This window comes from Plectropomus leopardus, chromosome 9, assembly GCF_026936395.1.
Source record: "Plectropomus leopardus strain MGB_pleo_1.0 chromosome 9, ASM2693639v1, whole genome shotgun sequence".
NCBI lineage: Eukaryota > Metazoa > Chordata > Actinopteri > Perciformes > Serranidae > Plectropomus > Plectropomus leopardus.
Window position 1 is genome coordinate 30,856,390 of NC_142184.1, and position 19,161 is coordinate 30,875,550.

General features: G+C 43.3%; 1 protein-coding gene across 2 annotated transcripts in view; it reads right to left on the reverse strand.

The window, feature by feature from the left end:
• LOC121946885 (plexin-A1-like) overlaps positions 1 to 19,161 on the reverse strand; it is a 377,140-nt gene that overhangs the window by 77,684 nt on the left and 280,295 nt on the right. For both annotated transcript variants that reach the window (XM_088082491.1, XM_088082493.1), the window contains exons 16-18: positions 9,800 to 9,951; positions 7,806 to 7,926; positions 6,909 to 7,045 (exon numbers count right to left, since the gene is read on the reverse strand). In XM_088082491.1, coding sequence (XP_087938617.1) covers positions 6,909 to 7,045; positions 7,806 to 7,926; positions 9,800 to 9,951 — 410 coding nt within the window. The remainder of the gene's footprint in view (positions 1 to 6,908; positions 7,046 to 7,805; positions 7,927 to 9,799; positions 9,952 to 19,161) is intronic.

The window sequence follows — 19,161 nt, forward strand, 5'->3', positions numbered from 1 at the left end:
AAGGAAGGCCATGGAGTCGAACACATGCTCCAGGAGCAACTCAGCAGTCTCTTTGGCAGACGGGAGTTTGGGCAGTGGCACGTGAGCTATCTTACTGAACCGATCTACCACTGTCAGGATTGTGGTGTTGCCTCCTGACAGTGGGCAGACCGTTACAAAGTCCAAGGAGATGTGGGACCAGGGGCGATGAGGTACTGGTAGTGGCTGGAAGATATCCGGCAGGAGCCCCGTGAGTCTTGTTTTGGCTGCAGACTGGCAGGCGTTGACAGCCAGCGAGTGTCTTAGGCCCATGGTGGCCCACCAAAACCGCCAAGCACCACCTCCTTGGTCCGAGGCGATTCCTGGATGACAGGAGAGACGGGAACTGTGGGCCCACTGTAGGACCTCGGATCTTAGTCCTTGAGGAACGAAGAGCCGGTTCGGAGGGCATGAGCTGGGGCCCGGCTGATCCTCCACAGCCTTAACCTGCTCCTCAATCTCCCAGGTAAGGGCGGCCAGGAGACGAGAGGCAGGAACTATACTGTCCTGGTTGAGGAGTCCTCCTCCCCAACCAGAAACTGACGGGACAGAGCGTCAGGTTTGATGTTGCGGAACCAGGTCGGTAATGCGACAGGGTGAATGTGAATCTTTGCAAAAAACAGAGCTCCCCACCGGCTTGACGGAGTTGAGTCTCTTGGCTGAGCGGATGTACTCAAGGTTTTATGATCTGTCCAGACGAGAAGGGGGTCTTGGTTCCTTCTAACCAGTGCCTCCATTCCTCCAACGCCAATTTAACCGGCCAACAGTTCGCGTTGCCGATATCATAGTTTCTCTCTCTGCTGGAGATAGGCGCCGAGAGAAGAAGGCACAGGGATGAAGTTTCTGGTCCTCAGCGGAGCGTTGAGAGAGGAGCCCCCACCCCAACATCGGAGGCATCCACCCACCACCAATTGTCTTTCAGGGTCCGGGATCAGGAGGATGGGAGCCGAATCCGGAAGCATCGCTTGAGGAGTTGGGAACGCCTCCTCAGCTGCCGAGGACCAACGGAAGGGGATCTTACAGGAGGTGAGAGCCGTGAGAGGTGCCGCCACCGCACTGTAACCCCGGATGAATCGCCCTGTAGAAATTAGCTAAGCCCAGGAAGCGCTGCAGCTGCTTCGCGGAGTCAGGAACAGGCCATGAGGTAAACCGCTGAAACTTTTGGCGGGTCCATCTCCATATGATTATGGCCGATGACGTAGCCCAGGAAGGATACAGAGGAGGCATGGAACTCATTTCTCTGCCTTGACGAAGAGAGTTCTTTAGCAGGCGTTGCAGGACAGTCTGACGTGGTATGCGTGCTCTTGCTTCGAAAGCGGAGAAGATCAATATATCATCCAGATACACCGAACACGTATTTGTTAGCAAGTCTCTGAGCACGCCATTGATGAGGGGCCTGGAACACGGCTGGGGCATTTGTTGTAGCCCGAAGGCATCACCTGGCATTCGTAGTGTCCTGTAGGCGTGTTGAAAGCCGCCTTCCATTCGCCCCTCCCGGATCCGAACCAGGTGGTAGGCGTTGCAGATCCAGTTTAGTATAGATGGTGGACCCTTGAGCAGTTCAAAGGCTGAAGCCATGAGAGGTAGGGGTAGCGGTTCTTAATGGTGATGTCATTAAGACCCCGATAATCAATGCAGGGCCTCAGGGAACCATCCTTTTACTAATCTAGAAGAAGAACCGCCAAGGCGAGGACCAGGAGGGACGAATGATGCCGGATGCCAAGGCCCCCTTAATGTACATGTCCATCGCCTCCCTCTCAGGTGCCGATAGGGAGTAAAGGCGCCTTAGGGCGAACAGAGCCGGAAGGAGGTCAATGGCGCAGTCGTGGGGCCGATGCGGAGGCAGGACGCGGGCCTCGCTTGTTGAACACCTGAAGTCATGATATTCAGATGGTACCTTGGAGATCTGGTGTAGAGCAGGAACTGCAGGTGACAAGGGGCTTGACAGTCTGCTGGAGGCAGATCTGGTGACAGGAGGGCTCCAAATGGACCCTGTGGACCAGTCAATGTGGGGATTATGACGGCGCAGCCAGGGGTAACCAAGGATCAGGGAGGTTAGGAGATCTCAACACAAAAAGCTGATGGTCTCTGAGGTGTGTACCCGACAGGAGCATGGAGATGGGCGTGGTCTGGTGCTGACTCTTCCCAGGAGGTGACCGTCTAATGCGCTGGCCGGAATGGGACAGGGCAGAGGATCCAGCTCGATCTCCAGCTGCCGGGCGAGTTCCTCATCGGCGAGATTAACATCGGCTCCAGAGTCTACTAAAGGTGGCGAGGGTGTGGGACCCCTCTGCCAACAGAAGCTGGACATGAAACAGCGGTCTTTGATTGGGGACAGAGTTCAGTGATTGGCTCAGCAGGATGCCCCCGTCTACCGCTGAGCCCTCCCTTTGCTGGACACCGTGATAAAATGGCGGCCTGGCCACAGCAGAGGCAAAGATTACCTCGACGCCGTCTCTCGCTCGGGGCAGACCAGTGCGACCCACCTGCATTGGCTCCGCCGGTGGCATCGGAATGAGAACCAGGAGGCAGGCGGCCCAGTCCGACGGACGGAGGTCCAGATCAGTCCTCCAACCGTTGCTCTCTCCTTCTGGCCTGAATTCGCCTGTCCAATCTTTAGTCAGTTCAATGAGCCCATCCAAAGAACTGGGGAGGTCTAACCAGACCAACTCGCTTTAATGTACGGGCCAGCCCATTGAGGAAAAGGCGCCACACTGAGCTGCCATGTTCCAATCGCTCAGCCGCCCGGGTTCTGAAGTTCTATGGCGAAGTCGTTTACCGTCGGTTCCCCTGTCTTTGGCTCAGGAGACTCCCCAGTGGCGCCAGGTCCTGCTGGAACGGGTCCGAAAACCTTTCGTAGCTCCTCCGCTGAAGGTCTGGAAGGAGGCGCAAGCAGGCGTGGTTCTCTCCCACTCCGCTGTCCCCACAAACGTGTTCTGCCGGTGAGGTGGTTTATGGTGAAGGCGACTCTGGCTCCTCTGTGGCGGGTTTGGGGCTGCAGGGCAAACAGGATTGAACAGTTCGTCAAAAAATGGATTACAGCCCTCAGGATCCCCGGGCGTATCGTTCCGAACCCCACCCGGGTTCGGATACCGGACTAGGCGCTGGCATCTGTGGTGGAGCAGGTGAGGCGGGGCCGGTGGCGGCGAAAGCGTGCTGGGCCAGTGAGGAAGCCATCTGCTGCACTTGGTGGCTAACAGAGTTAGCGCTGTTCCAGCGCCGAAGCGATTTTACGAGCTTCAGCTGCGTTGGAGGTGAGCTGAGCTTCATGCTGCTGTAACATCCTCAACGCTGGCAAGACGGGAATGGAGAGCGGCGTTATCTGCTGGGTCCATGTTTGCCAGATTGTACTGTAACGGGTGCTGTGGACCCAGATGCAGTACACCGTAAACTGAGAAGTTATAATGACGCTTATTAAACCCAGCACAAATCAAACACGCAGCAAGGAGAAGCAGTTCAGCACAAAGTTCGTTCTTGGTCGGAACCCCAAACAAAGTCTATGGAGGCAAACGATGCTACGAGACGGCTTACTGCACTCGGCGTGGGTGAGGAGGAAACCCCGTAGTCCGACGGCTTGACAGCACGTGTGGAGGTACTGTCGAGGAGATGGCGGAGGAGTGGTCGGGGACAGGCGGAGGTTTCGAAGCCAGAGGAGCAGTCCGAGAATGCAGCGGTACCAGTGGGGATTAAACAGCAGAATCGCCGGAGCAGAAGCGGAGAAGTCTTTACCAGCGGAGCAGATCAGGAACGCAGAATCAGAACACGTGGTCTGGGACAGAAGGCAGGTAGGTTTTCCGGGGATCAGGCGAAGAGAGCAGGTCGGGGACAGGCAGGGTCGGCTTTGGAAGATCAGGCAGGATAACGCTGGAAAGTCTGGCATAACGCTGAAGAACAATCTGGCGATGAGTGTGTGTGTGGTGGAGGCTTATATCCTGGGTTGATTACTGATGAGCTGCAGCTGTGAGGTGAGAGAGCAGAGCAGGCAGAGTAGGTGGGTGTGGCCAGCAGGTAGAGTGAGCAGAGGGAGAGTGAGTGGAAAAATACTGGAGGGAGGAGAAGGCAGGGATCGTGACACTTAGTCTCATTCTCTTAAAATCATATTGTAAACCGCTAATTTCATTAGATAATCCCACTTGTGACCAATGCATTCCATCCCAGCAAGACAATCAAGTCCTGCAAAATGGCCGCTCTCCTGGCCTCATGCATCACAGCAATCAAAGCTGGCTCATCATAGTTGGAGCTTTTGACTGCGTGAGCCATTAGCAGCAATGTATACTGTGTGCACATCGTACGGTCACTGGCTCCATTTATACCTGGTATTATCATGTGACCTGTGAAAAGTGTTTCCTTTATCTTGTTTCTGCCTGCACTGCGATCAGGTCTCAATAAGCAAATTAGACTGGAAGGGGGACTTAAAACATGACACTTCCAAGGTGAAGGCATGTGGTGTCATAGATGGCCATCATTTATTTTAAGGCTTGCTAGCTCCTTGGGCAACAATGTATCCATACATCATTATGTCAGGGAAAACAGTAATATACAGCAAGTTACTAAAATAACAAAAACTAATAATTATAAAAACTGCATATAAAATCATCATCGTAACTTCGTCATCATTGGATATCTTGGTTTGTGTGTCGCCATTAGAGTCAAGATCAGACCAAATATGCCACCTTCAAAAGGTGAGTTTTCAGACAGCAGAGAAAAGGTGGAGAGGGAATCAATATTGTGAATGTCTTGTGGGAGAGAGTTCCAAAGGCAGTGGGCAGAAAGGGTGAAGGCTCTGGACCCCATGGTAGTCAAGTGGCGGGGTTATGAAGGGATTAAAGGTGAGAAGAGGAAGAATCTTGAAATCAATACGACATTTACCAGGGAGCTGGTGAAGTTACTGAAGAACAGGAGGGACATGATCTATGGAGGAAGTTCTGGTGATGATATGGGCAGCTAGATTCTGGACCAATTGAAGTTATAAAGACATATTAAACCACATCAGCTTTTGGGCTTGCTTAAGTCCTTAAAACCTAAGCAAATAAGATTTTCTTTTCACAAACACTGGGAGAAGGCAATGAGAAACATAAGAGGAAAAAAACCCCAAGTTAGCAGGAAATTCTTGAAAATACAAGAAAATTACCTAAAAATGAGAGAGAGAAAAAAATGGAAAGCCACCCCCCTGAAAAAGGTGCTTTAAAATAAGAATTCTGTAGCATCTGTAGAAAAAAAAATCTATCTCTAGAATATATTTCTCTGCCTTTTCAAAGGGTTAAACAATCAGGAAGGAGCAAACTTAAGTGAACTTTGAACTGAAATAGCAAATTTGGTTTTTTTTAGAGCATGGTCTAACCCTAACCCTAAGATCCAGAGCATCCACATATGGAGGAGGTCCTGCTGATCTGATGATATTCTGATCACAATGCATTTACATGCATTTTTCTTACCTAAATAATATATATGTGCATAATATGTCAATTAGGTCTATAGGTAAGATAGTGTTAGATATACACCCAGTGACATCTTGTTTTTATAAAATAAAATAACTTTTAGCTTAAAAACTAAAGAAGGGGAATTCCTCACCAAAATATGGTGGTGTACTGGTGTAACCCTTTCCCTACAGTAATATCTCATATACAATGAAATGTGCTGAGTGTAAGGAAGACAAGAAATATGTAGAAACAAGTCTTGTGAAGTTGTGTTTAATGAAGTTTACCTGCTATGATTGGTGCGCTGACAAGGATCAACAACACCAGTCACAAACACTGGGGGAGGGATGGATTTTGTGTGTGTGTGTGTGTGTGTGTGTGTGTGTGTGTGTGTGTGTGTGAGCGTGCATCCCATAGGCAAAATAACATATTCAGTTGCAGTCCCCAGTAGCTACACTATCTAATATGTATTTAGCACAGTTGAGTGGTGGCTGCTTTTCTGGGCCATGACTTCACAGGAGCGATATGTATGTTTGTGTGTGTGTGCGTGTGTGTGTGTGTGTGTGTGTGTGTGTGTGTGTGTGTGTGCGTGTGCACTTTAATGCAATGTTGCACATTCTATTGTGCCTCTATATGCCATGGCAGTCACACGGTCAGTGAGAGAGAGAGAGAATCTACAACATCCACCCTGCCTTCGTCCCTTTTGCTTGTAACCATGGCAACCCCATTCACAAAGAACACATGGCCCAGCAACCTTCACAAGATGCCACAAACACAGTCACACAGTTAGGGTGTGATAGATAAAGACAGCGTCGAGCTGAGCGAACAGTCGCCATGAAGTGGAATCTGTTGGATTATTGCGAGCAGGCTGCAGCACGGGAACAAGTGCTGTGACATCAAAGCTAGCATACAGTGGCTTCAATAGAGATTAGCTATGAGAGACTAATCCATGCATTTGACAAGCGAGCAACTGTGGTGATACTTTGGATTTTTTCATGCACTAGATTAGAGAAAGCCTGTGTGAGTGCAGACAAAGAGATGCTGTATGTCTGCAAGCAACAAGCATGCAAACACATGTCAACACACACATGCATGATCCCCCAACCCTACACACACACACACACACACACACACACACACACACACACACACACACACACACACACACACACACAACACAACATCCTAACCTAACACACTGATTACATGCGTACATGTGCATGTAATATCTTTAGGAGAAAGACTTTTTTTTCAACACACACAAATCTTTAAAGAGCATGTTTATGTATGCACATATTTATCTTTATCTATTCATTGCCTGTATTATCTACAGTACCTTCAGTCATAATTATGAATTTATTTTACTATCTTCAGTGCTCTTTTTTGGTCTTATCTTAATTTTATTCTCTGTTGTGATGTTCCAATTTCCCCACAGGGATGATTAAAATTTAATTTAAAAAAAAGATTCTTTACTTTTTGAAGTAGCAGGGCTGCGGTCCTATGCTGACAGACACGTAGCTGCCTGCGTTGAGGTAGCTGCCCTCGATGGTGACCCGTGTACCCCCAGAAATGGGCCCTTGAGATGGCTGGATACGGGTGAAGTATGGGGTCTGGAGGAGGAAGAAAAAAGTACACACAATATTACAAAGGCATCATTCTCTGAAACTTGACAAAACTCAAGAAACTCAAGGACAACTGAGTTTGCATATAAATAGTGTTAAAAAAAACAATTACATATGATTGCTTAATTGTGTTTACATCAACAGAGCCATCTTGTTTTGATGTGTAATTTCAACAAACCATTGTAATTTAAAAGTGACAGAAAGCAGTGATGAGATGCCTCAAACAAAATAATGTAATCATATGGTACACAATGGAGATGCACAAAAAATAAGTATAAATGACACAAAAATTAGTCTATGCTATGAATAATAATAAATTAAAAGGTAATACAGGCAACAGAGGTAATACAAACAACACCTGAAAGGCTTAAAAACTGACTGGAAGCTGCAAATATTACAGGGAATCCACAGAGAATTACAGAGTCCTCATGAAGGTGTCACCTGCAACTCTAAGCATCGACTGCTGCAACAGACGTGCTAACTTTGCCCTTTTGTGCCCGAAATATAATGAACATAATGGCACAGGATTCCATTAAATCCAATCATGGTGTACCTAAAGAAAAATAACATTCATCTATGTAATGTTGAAAATGCTGGGGAAAAAAGCACTCTGAAATCATATTTTGACTGTTCTTTGAACCCTTTGCTCAATTACTTGAGGCCTCTCATCAAAGCAATGTCTTTTTTGAATCATCATGGTCCATGTAAAATAACTTTTCTAATCTCAGACCCCTTGTATGGCACTTACCACAAAGGTGAATGGCCTTGGCGACAGGGCTCTGTAGTCGTTGACGCAGTCTCTCACACACACCTCAACCTGAGCTTCTTGAACCCTGTAGCCGGTAGCGTCGTTCAGCAGACACACTATTCTGTGGGTGGAGAGTTGAAGAGATTGATGAAAAGAAGAAGAGAAAAGAGGCCAAGGTCAGGTTGTTCTAGTCCAACCGTACACGAATACCAACGTTTTTACACAGAATCTGACATTTTATTAAATGCTGCTTCAAACTGTTGCTAATTTATTAATATACATCACGGGATGGGGGTTGCAAATTAGCCTTGGCTAGAAACCTGTATGCATAGCATCTGTTTCATGCATTTGTCCCTGTCAAATGAACATGTAAATAAAAAACTGCACAGCACAGTTGCCAGGGGAAAGTGTTGGCATTTAACATTGCTGCAAACCCCAAATACCTAACATTTGCATGTCACATACGCATTATAACAATGTTTCGAAAGTGACAATTTATTAGCTGAAGGGATGATGGATGTCACGTCACCTGGGCCAGATGCTTGCAAAGCTGCACCCCACTGCAGACTGCTGTTTAAGACCAACAAATGACAAAACCAATCATGTAACGAGCCATTGTTGTGTTTCTAGCAGCTTTTTAGGCACCAAACGTGGGGGTGTTTTGGGGACTTGTCTTTTCAGCCACCAAATGCAGATGTTTTCTAGGGACCCGCTGCTGTTTTTCCTGCAACTTTTAGCTCCCTAACAGTGGCTGTTTTTCCAGAGGCTTTTAGGACCCAAACATAGGTGTTTTTATGCAACCAGTGGCTATTTTTACAGCAGCTTTTTAGCACCCAAACATGGATGTTTTTTTGGGACCCGCCACTATTTTTCCTGTGAATTCTTAGCCCCCCAATGTGGGTATTTTTTTTTGTGACCCATGGCTGTTAATCCAGTGGCTTTTTAACACCCAAACGTGGATATTTTTTTGGGAACTCCCCTTGTTTTCCCTGTAATGTTTTAGCCATACAGACATGATTTTCTTTTTTTTTTTTTAGCAAAACATCACTGTGTTTCCAACTCGAATTGTGCCCACAAAATCAGAATTTTAAGCCAAAACATGATCTTAACCAAACCATAACTAAGTGGTTTCTGTGCCTAAACCTAATCACATTAACCAGTGTTGTTCAACCATAAAGTTTGTGTCAATATTTACAATACCAACATTTTTACTGACAGTTGGATTGCATAGCATGTGTGGAAACAAAAAGATGAAATTAAAAGGTTATTCCCATGACTACAGTGGGCATTGTATACATTGTACACAGCACCAAAAATATATAATACAGTAGATTAAAATCCCAGGAAGAAGCTGACTGGGAAGCAGGGGAAGATATGAAAAATGTGTCCTGGACATTTTTGAAGCCGTGCATAGATGTCAGGAATAATACTCAAAATAACTGATGTGTGTATGTGTGTGTAATATTTGAACAGAGATACCCTCTATCTCAACATGCATCATTTCCCAACTAACTGCACTACAGAGAGATTGTTTGATCTGCGTGAACCCAATTCCTCAGCCGTGTAGGACCCTGCAGACGAGTAAATGTCAGGATGAGAAAAATAAAGGAAAGAGCATATGTAGGGAGTAATGGACAGGAACAATGGATGGAATTTACACAAATATACACACACACAAATGCAAAAAAAATTTAAAAAAGCTTAAATCAATATCTGTTCAGCTGCTGGATGTGGATGCATAGGCACCTCTGCAAAATATGTATTCTGGTTTACTTTTTTCCTGCTGTTTGATTGGCCAGGACAAGATAGGTGCTTGTTGCTACTGCCTTTGGTGTGTGTGTCCTCAGATGTGTGTGTGTGTGTGTGTGTGTGTTTGTGAGACAGATGACAGGTGTCTGTATGTGTCAGTGCATTCATGTGTGTTTGTGTGCTATTTTCACAGCAGTTTTGTGCATGTGAATGCTTGTGAGAGTATCCTCTGTTCCATAACTTACCTTTCTGCACTCACATACTCCTCCTCAATGGCAACACATGGAACCTTGCCCAGCCTGACACCCATTTGGATGTCTCTGAACTGCAGACCCAGGTTCTCCCCCAGAATGGTCACCCTGGTTCCCCCTTGGCGAGGCCCCGTCTCAGGGAACAACTGGAATGATAAGAGGATGGAGGTCAGGAGAAAAGACGAAGAGCACGCAGAAAGGGGTTAAAGGAAGATGTAAAGGTAAAGATGATGGAAAAAGAGATCATGTATTATATTCACACACGCATAAACAAACACACTCTTTAAAACACAAATGTATCCACAGTTTCACATTGTGTCCTCATTTAACTAATTAAACCCTTTAAAGCCTGGAGTGACATCACCTTCTTCACCTTCTGCTGCTTTCAGATGCCTTTCACAAATATTTCAACCTCTGAGCAAATTGGTGTGATTTCTTTCAAAAACATGGGAAAGAGGCTATAAGAAACTTGGTGATACATGCTCCACAAATTTCAAGAAATTAGATTCGGTATTTTTTGTGTTTTATTTTTTATTTTTTCCCCCACTAATTTTCACATAATTTTTGTGCACTTTTTACTTTTTTTTTTTGCTAATTTTTGGGTAATTCTTACTTTTGATGCTAATTGCCTTCTTCTCATGCTTTTGAAAGAAAAACATCTAATTTACTCAGGTTTCAAACGGTTAAAGTCTGAAAATAGTTCTCAAACATGACAGAAGACATCAAACACACAGGCATACACACAGATCAAAACACATGGAGCCAGTTACACACACAAACACACACACACACACACACACACACACACACACTCACTCCATACAGTTCTAATGAAGAAAAATCACCCTCTTGGCTTTGAAAAACACCGAAAATGAGATAAAGAGAGGGCAAAAAAAAAAAAACAGAACCACACAGGCACTAACCAAAGGCATCATCTTGGGGGTTTAATTGAAACTTATTATGCTGGCTTGGCTCAGTCGACGGGACTGTGGCGATGCAACGCTCAGTCGAGCTGCCGAACCATAATGTGATTTATCTAGCCAGATTATGGCGCGTAACGGGGACAGGTGTGGTGTGACAAAACAAATATGGTGACTGATGGACAGTGGCTGTCACAAACACGCACACATGCACTACAACGCGGACACACACACCCAAACCTAATCCCTAACAAGCATCATGAGGTAATTATGTGTAATCTGTCCATTGCCCTGTTCTCCTGCAGTGCTTGGCTGAGCAGACAGCACAGGGTGGAAATGCAAACTCAGGCACCAACAGTATGGAGGCACAGTGCTATTATTACACTACAGATAGAAGCAAACAGCAGACTTTGATGAATAGTAATTTCAGCATCATGGACTAGTTTGGGGAATGAACGGTTTGTTTCGTCAGACACACGAAATGTCACTCTTAACTTTTATGCAGAGAAAGTCTGCTGAGATTCAAACCCTTTCTGCACAATGCTTTGGGAACAGAATTCGATACTGCTGGCTACTGAAAAGCACCACTGGAGCAGCTGGAGGTTAAATGTCTTGCTCAAGGGCACTTCACCTGTAGTCACTGATAAAGGGAAGAGCACTAAGTTTTTCCACAAAAAGCTGACCAGATGCTCCAGGGTACGCTCGGGTGGTATCATTGTATACCGGTGTTAGAAGTCCTGAAAGTATGTTTTTCAGTACCATCAGAAATACAGACGCTCCTCTTTCTCTTTCTTAAACTCATTGTATATGGGGCACAGCATGCACAACCAGAGCTCAGTCTCCGGTGGAAGACTGCTGGAAGATGCAGCTGATTTGAAAGACACTGCAACACCTAGTGGTGGAGGGAGAAGTTACAGGAATGTAAACAGCCAGTGGCCAGCATTGGCAAAGAGAGACTGTGGGGGAATGGCATACTTTTTATGTCTAAGGATTTATTATGACCAAACCGGAGCTGGGGAATGTTGGAACAGTGGACTTACTAACTACATTACTATTAGGAGTAATGAAGATGGTTTGGGTGAGTTTTATTTTGTTTCTGTCAAGTTTGAAGGAAGCGTGTTTTATGGAGTATGTTTTTCACAGAAACACAATTTAAAAAAGAAAAATCCATGCAGAAAATTTTAATGGAAAAGTGAAAAAAGTCAAAATGAAAATGAAAATACTCAAATAGAAGGTTTATGAGATTAAATTGATAATAACATTATAAAGGAAAATGTGGGGCATTGAAATTAATATAGAAAATGATGAAAGATGAGAAGCCTATATTTAAATGTACAAATTAAAAGCTTTGCCTGGAAGCCAGTAGTGAACTCGATAAATACCATAAAACACTTAAGACTCACTTTAGCCACTCCCTGCAGTCAAATGAAAACTTGAAAAACAATGCAGTCAGAAAAATTTCAATTAAGTTAACAAACAGCAGACGAGGAGACTGAGACAGGAGCACATATTGTAAAAAAAAAAAATGACTGTACAATTGTATATGAAAAAGGACACCTTGAAATGAGATTGGCACCTGTAATTTTGTATCTGACTGAACTAAGGAACACATTTTGTTCCAATTTTTCTTCTGCTGTCTTTTCTCTCCTTGATTATGCTATTTTCTTGAAACGATGTTTTTTCCCTCTTAAGAACTGTAAATGAAAATGTTGAATGAAATTTGTTGTCAAGACATGTCCGAGATTGACTGTGATCAATGTATCGTCTTGATGCTAAATAAAATTAGCTAAAATGGCTACTTAAGATTTTCACATTGAACATATCAAGTATGAAATTATTTGTTTAAATGAGCGAAAGCTTTATCATGCCAGTAAACTACTAAACAGTAGTACGACAAACTGTTAGATGAACCACATTTTGGAAGTTTTTACCGTTGGCAGCATTGTGCTACAACAGACATGACTTTAAATGCACAACGACAGACCAACAGGCAATATCAGTCATGTTTTTTAAGAGAATAGTCTGAACTGGAATCTAATAATGTCTGAATATATGAACTGATGGGGTCTGAAAACTAATACCTTAAAAATATTCTGTAAAATAACGTAGTAAAAGTAGAGAACTGAATTAAGAGACAAAAAGCGAGACAGAGTGAAAGCAGTTTGGCAAGGGATAATGCTTCCTGCTATTTGGAAGCTGACTCATGTTGGAACCTCAGGCGCCAGTAGAGCCTCAGCACTTTGGTTCCACAAGCACAATAGCTGGTAAACACTGACCAGAGCGAGTAGCCATCAAGCTCTAGGGTAGGATATGGACAACAGATGTCAGGGTGTGGAAATGGGGCTTCGGATGGTTTTTTGGAAGAATGAAGCTATGATACCGCAAAACACAATATCAGCTAGCCACCAAGCCCTGGGATATAAACACTGGCAGAGCCACAGACAGACAGAAAGGCAACAGAGGAAGACAGAGAAGTGTGCTGCTGAAGGGGATTACCACCATCATCAAAAGGGTGGGGGGGGTTAACAGAAAGAGGGAGCAATGAAGAGCAAATACTCTCACACCATAAGCACAGCACAATGCTTTATATATAAAGCACATATATATATATAATACTTAAGATCTTAGGTATACTAGTATTGTAGTTAAAGGTATACTATGTTAGGAATTGTTGTTACTTAAGTAAATACAACATTCAAACTTGAACCCTCCTCCTCCTCCTCACACTGCTTGTACATACACTGAAAGCTACTACAGTTAGAACTTTGTATATGTTGTAATGGAGTCCATACTTTAGTAAGCTATACAGAGTTAACCGCTTGCACCTAAATATTGAACAGAAAAAGGCCAACTCAGTGTCGCTGTTCATGCCCATCCTATCATTCAGTGCTAACCACTGAGAGTAAAAGCCAAACCCAGTTTTGTTTTGGGACACGCTATATCGGCTCTGTGATTTGTCTTGCTATATTTGCTTGTTTTAGGTGCAGGGTTCACAATTCCTGTAGCTTCCTCTTAGATGCATGCTGCTTACAGTGTAGCACCAAGTGGCTACATAAGTCCCTTAAGGTCCTGACACACCAAGGCAACGGCTGGCCGTTACTCAATGATGTTTGGCATTTGGCCATTGGTGAGCATCTACTGCCCCAGTCTTTATCGTGTGTCCCAAACCGTTGGCCCTCGTCGGTCTTTGTTAGCCCTTGTTTGCCTCTTTTAAGCAGATTTAGTATGCTGAATCAGCATCGGAGACAGAGGAGCCTGTCTGTGAATTAAATCATCCTGATTAGCAATTCAGCTCAAGCAGGGGCAGAGCATACATGACAGCTGGCTGTTGGCTGTAGTCTTTGCTGTGTATTCTAGTGCAACTTTTTGACAGAGACACAGATGACCCAAGGCGAAGCAACAGTTGGCTTTTGTCACCGCTTGGTCTTTGATGTTGGTTTGGTGTGTCTGGGCCTTAAGATCTGAAGCCTCATTGATGCATTGTTATTGGCTGGGGAGACTAAATGCTTAGAAACATCCCAAACACATCAAAATAATACAGAATCCAGGTAGAGGGCAGGATCTTTGCAGATAAATGCACTACTACACACTTCAAGTGGGTCACAGATAATAACTGGGAAGGATGACCTTTGTGTGACTCAATACATGGCTTTTAAGGGAAAATCCTGCATATTACGCCTTTACCAAGAGCCTAGCAATGTACCACTGACTGAGTCTTTTACCCAACTAAACTAGCCTTCCTCGTGACCATCCATCATTCCTCTCTCATATCTATAAGAAGACAGGTGAGGTTGTGGTAACTGGGGCAAATTTTGTGCAAATTGCCTTCACATGCATCCATCAGTGGTATCATGATCGAACAGGATATCTCAACATTCCTCAAAACATGGGGGGGGGGGTGAAAGTGCTGGGTGCAACCAACTGTAAGTAACCGACCAAAGGCAGATGCCTTACATACTTCTGGGACAAGGAGACTTTAAATAAGCAATAACATTGCCTCTAATAAGGCATGTTATGATCTCTAGCTATGTGTCTGAAACATGATCGTTGTGGTACAGAACGTGGAGCCAGACCAATACACCTCATTGCTATTGGTTGTGTACCACTCTTTTATTTCTGTTAAATCTGAGAGTGTATTTCCATTAGAACCTCAGAAACTTCTGGAAGTCTAAAAGTATGGCACCACATAACAAGATAAGTAGTGCTCGCTGAGCCTGTGGGCGTGCAGGCAGACGCCACAGTGTGGAAATGGAACCTCAGGCAGCTTATGGACTCATGTTGCAGCGATTTGACACAACACTACCACATTCACAAGCACATAACCACCGCTCTCTGGGGAATGTAAAGTACAGGCGCCCCGCAGCTGAAGACGAACTTCAAGTGGTTTTGGGAAGATAGTCTGATACAACACAACCACACTTCAAACACTAACTTACAAGACATAACTGTGAAATGATAATTGTTCCTCATGAGTGGCCGAACTGATCTACCACTCAAGGACCACAGATGCTTGAGGATGCATACTAGTATAACACAATCTCTGCCAGCTTCTGACCATTAACCACCGAACCCTAACCACCTGAGCTGATCAGCTAATAGTCTGAGTGTATGGCAATTTTGTTTCGACTTACTCTCATGTATATTTCTTCTTAGCTGTTTTGTTCTGGGAGAGGATATTACTTATGACTTATTGTACATATTCGGCTGCTTTGACGTCATTTTCGGTCAATACTGAGGCTACATTTGCCAGCACAGGTGGCATTAGTTAAGTAATTTTGCAGAGAACCACAGTCAAAATTGAGAACGCATGTTGTCTATGGAAAGATGCTCCACCCTCCACCATGTCTATTGTCTCCCATTTTTAAGACACCTAAGAGTTGCAGAAGAAGTTTTTTTTAATATAGCCTCTGAGATCCGAAAGCTTTGAAAGTAGCAGTTAATCCAATTAATGTTTTTTTCTTTGAAATATTTTGTCTTCCTTTGTTGGCCACTTCTTTTGAATACCACTGACCAGGAACCCAGTGGAGGTAAAGTACTGTGGCGTCGCTCCGTGGCCGTGTGGCCTCTATATTACCGTCCTAGCCACAGAGTAGCCACATCAAGTCATCAGCATTACAGCAGTGGTTTCCTAGTAGCCTATTATCTGGCCGGTACACACACTGTGTGTGTGTTTGTGTGCGCAACATGGTAATCTTGCTGTGGTCTGAGCGGTAACCAATAGCACATGTGCCATGGAAGGCCCAGCAGCTGTTAAAAACTGGGAGAATTGTTTATGTGGTCAGGAAAATAGTTTGGGAATTCCTGTAGGCAGTCTAAGCAAATGGGAGTAAAGGAAATTCAATTCGCAGCAGCCTTTTTTTTTTATCCTGGGAACACTGCCTCAAACAAACAATCTATAACGTATCTAGTTATTATGTTTGAACATTTGGAAAACCTGGGAATACGAAATTGGGAATTAAACTGGATTTAAGGTGTTTGGAGACTTAGGCGTTATTAAAGAGTTCTTGTTTTCGATAGGATCGACTCCGGCTATTTGTGTTGAGAGACTGCTGGTGGGCTCTTTCGGTCCATGTGAAGTTACTGCCAGCCATATGTGAACACTGTAGAGGGCAGATATTATGAAGCAGGACAGTGGGCAGTAAAACATCAAAGGGATTTTTAATACAGAGACTAATTAACCTAGTTTATCTTCAATTGTTATGACCAAAACCTAACCCTTACCTACTCAGTTTGTGCTTTATGTAGGAGAAATGTAAGCATCACAGTTTTACATAATTAGCACTGGGTGATTTAAAATAATGTACTTTTTACTTTAATTGTTTCAGTCAACCTCTCCGAGTCAACAGAATGACTGTTAAGTGAATAGCACATCTATTGGTACTCATACTGGCTGCTCAACTGGATAAATACAATCCTCCTGGAAGGTAATATAAACTAAACAGGGCAAAATGAAACCATGAATCAAGAGCATAGAGATATCTGCTATTGATATTCAAGACGCCTTTTACTCTGGCTTTCATAACTCTTTAGACATTTATTACTCCCAGTCTTGCTCTACTTGTACTTTTATCATAATATAAAAACACATCACTCTCACTCCCCCCTCTCCTTCACATGCCCTTGTGTTTGTGTGCACGAAAACACACAACCAGATGCATGCACAATGTACTCCCCTGTACATAAACACAGATACTTTTTTCAGTTTGTGAATGCATGTTTAAACAAACATGTTTAGTGATTGTATACAACCACTGTTTCACACACAGCATTAAGTAACTACAAGAACAGGATAAGACAGAAAAGTTTACCAGAAACTTTTCTGTCTGCCATATCTGCAATCACCTTCAGCTCTGTCGCCAGAGGAAAATGTTGGCATTGTGTGCTTCTGCAAACCACAAATATGTTGAATTGGAATGATTCCTACATATCATATCAACGTGCATAAAGTGACATAGTATATGAGCTGACTTTGTTGTGTGAAGGAAGTGGGGATGGTGATTGGTGCGGCATCTATGCAAGACACCTGTCAAATTGTAGATCATTTGTTTAGACCAACAAAAAGCGGTTATGTTTTAGCAAGTCATTGCTATGTTTCCAACAGCTTTTTAGCCACCAAATATTGTTGCTTATTTATGACCTGTCTCTGTTGTTCCAGTAGGGATAGTGCCACAAAAAGTGTTTTTTTTTTTTTTTTTTTACTGTGACATTGCTGTGTTTGTGTATCTTAAGACAAAACATGCTCTTTTCCTCACCATACAGAATAACAGTTTTTTTTTGCCTAAACCTAACCATATGTTAACCATGGCATTGTTATGATGTAAATTTTTAACATATCTGCTTCATAATAACATACAAATGTAACATATCCATGGTTTGCAGAAATGCACAGTGTCAGCATTTATTCTGACAATAGGGATGTCACATTGCAATTGACGTAATTTTCTCTCACACATTTAGGTCAAAGTTATTATCTTATTATCAGGACCAACTAATAGTAGTAAAAGCTTTAACATTACATTATATCAGTGGCATTACCAGCTCTGTAAGTTAAAGAGTGAGAAACTCTGAAACTCAGAATCACACTATAATCCAAATGCATGATCTGAATCAATGTTGTGACCTTAAATTAACAATTAATTTGGGATATAGTCAAAGGGGCAATGCAAAAGTCTACTCTCTCATATTTAGCTAATACGTGTATAATAGACAATTAAAAGAAAGAAAATTGAGTCTTTACTGAGATTTATTGCTCTTAAAAAAATAGAAAACCAAGTGGGAATAGTGACACATATTATTCGATTAATATCAAGATAATTATCTGATTCCTTAATTTTAATTTAAGCGTTAATCAAGTGTGAATATCCTATTCTTTTCTCAGATTTTGTACTTGTTATCGAAAAATGAGTTTCCATTGCCTTTTGTTGGACAATAACCCTTTTTCGATTCTGATTTTATAGCAGTTTGGGAGTGAGAAAGGCTGATTTTCCTTACTTTAAGATTTGAGATTCAAGATTACTTTATTTGTCCCATGGGGAATTTTTCTTGGACATAAAGCTGCCACATAGAATTACTCTTCTGACAAATACTCAGAAAGACAAGACTGAAAGAAAGTTAGAAAATAATCAACAGACAAAATGTGATGACAGAAAAAAATGAATCAATCTTAAATCTGACCAATTTTGGATTTTGACCCTTCGAACTTTCCATACACATCAATGCAGAGAGAGACGGTGACATAGTGAACATGCCTAAAAGACAGTTCAAAAAAGAACGAAACCAAAACAAACCTCTACGTGCTCCGTCTCCAGAGCACCAGTTTGATGTAACAGTGAGTAATAATACCATTTCTGTGCCAAGGGCAAGCACAAGGTCCCAACAAGTGTGTGTTTTAATAGCAACACATTAAAATGGAGCAGCTTTCATTCTCGGTTCAGGACACGTAGGGCTTTCGTGACCACGGGGGCTTCGACAAAGAGAGCTGACGCAACGTCCTATCAAGGTTTACCAGCCTTGGATCTCCGCAGGTGACTTTACAGTCTTCACGAGTTGACGAGATTATGATGTGGTGCTCAAAGACACCGCGCTGCTTTACTTTGCAGGTGATTTTAGAACTGTAACATTGGAAGGAGTTTTGATTAGAGGACTTTCTTTTGGTTGATACCGACTGTGAATGTTGGATGCTTTTCTCTTTCTTTCCCACCAATCGTAATACTTGAGTAACTCTATGTGGCCTCAAAAAAATGTATATTTGCACTGATGCAACAGAAACTCTTGTGTGTATTTTTGATTTTAAAAGGTTACTTGACTTAAAGAATGTCTTCATATTTGGCAGATATAATTAAAATTCAAAGCAAATACCAAGCCATAGAAAAAAACTGAAATCCCACAGCAGGATGCTTAATGTTTTTCTCCCAGACCCCAGAATAAACAGAGGGA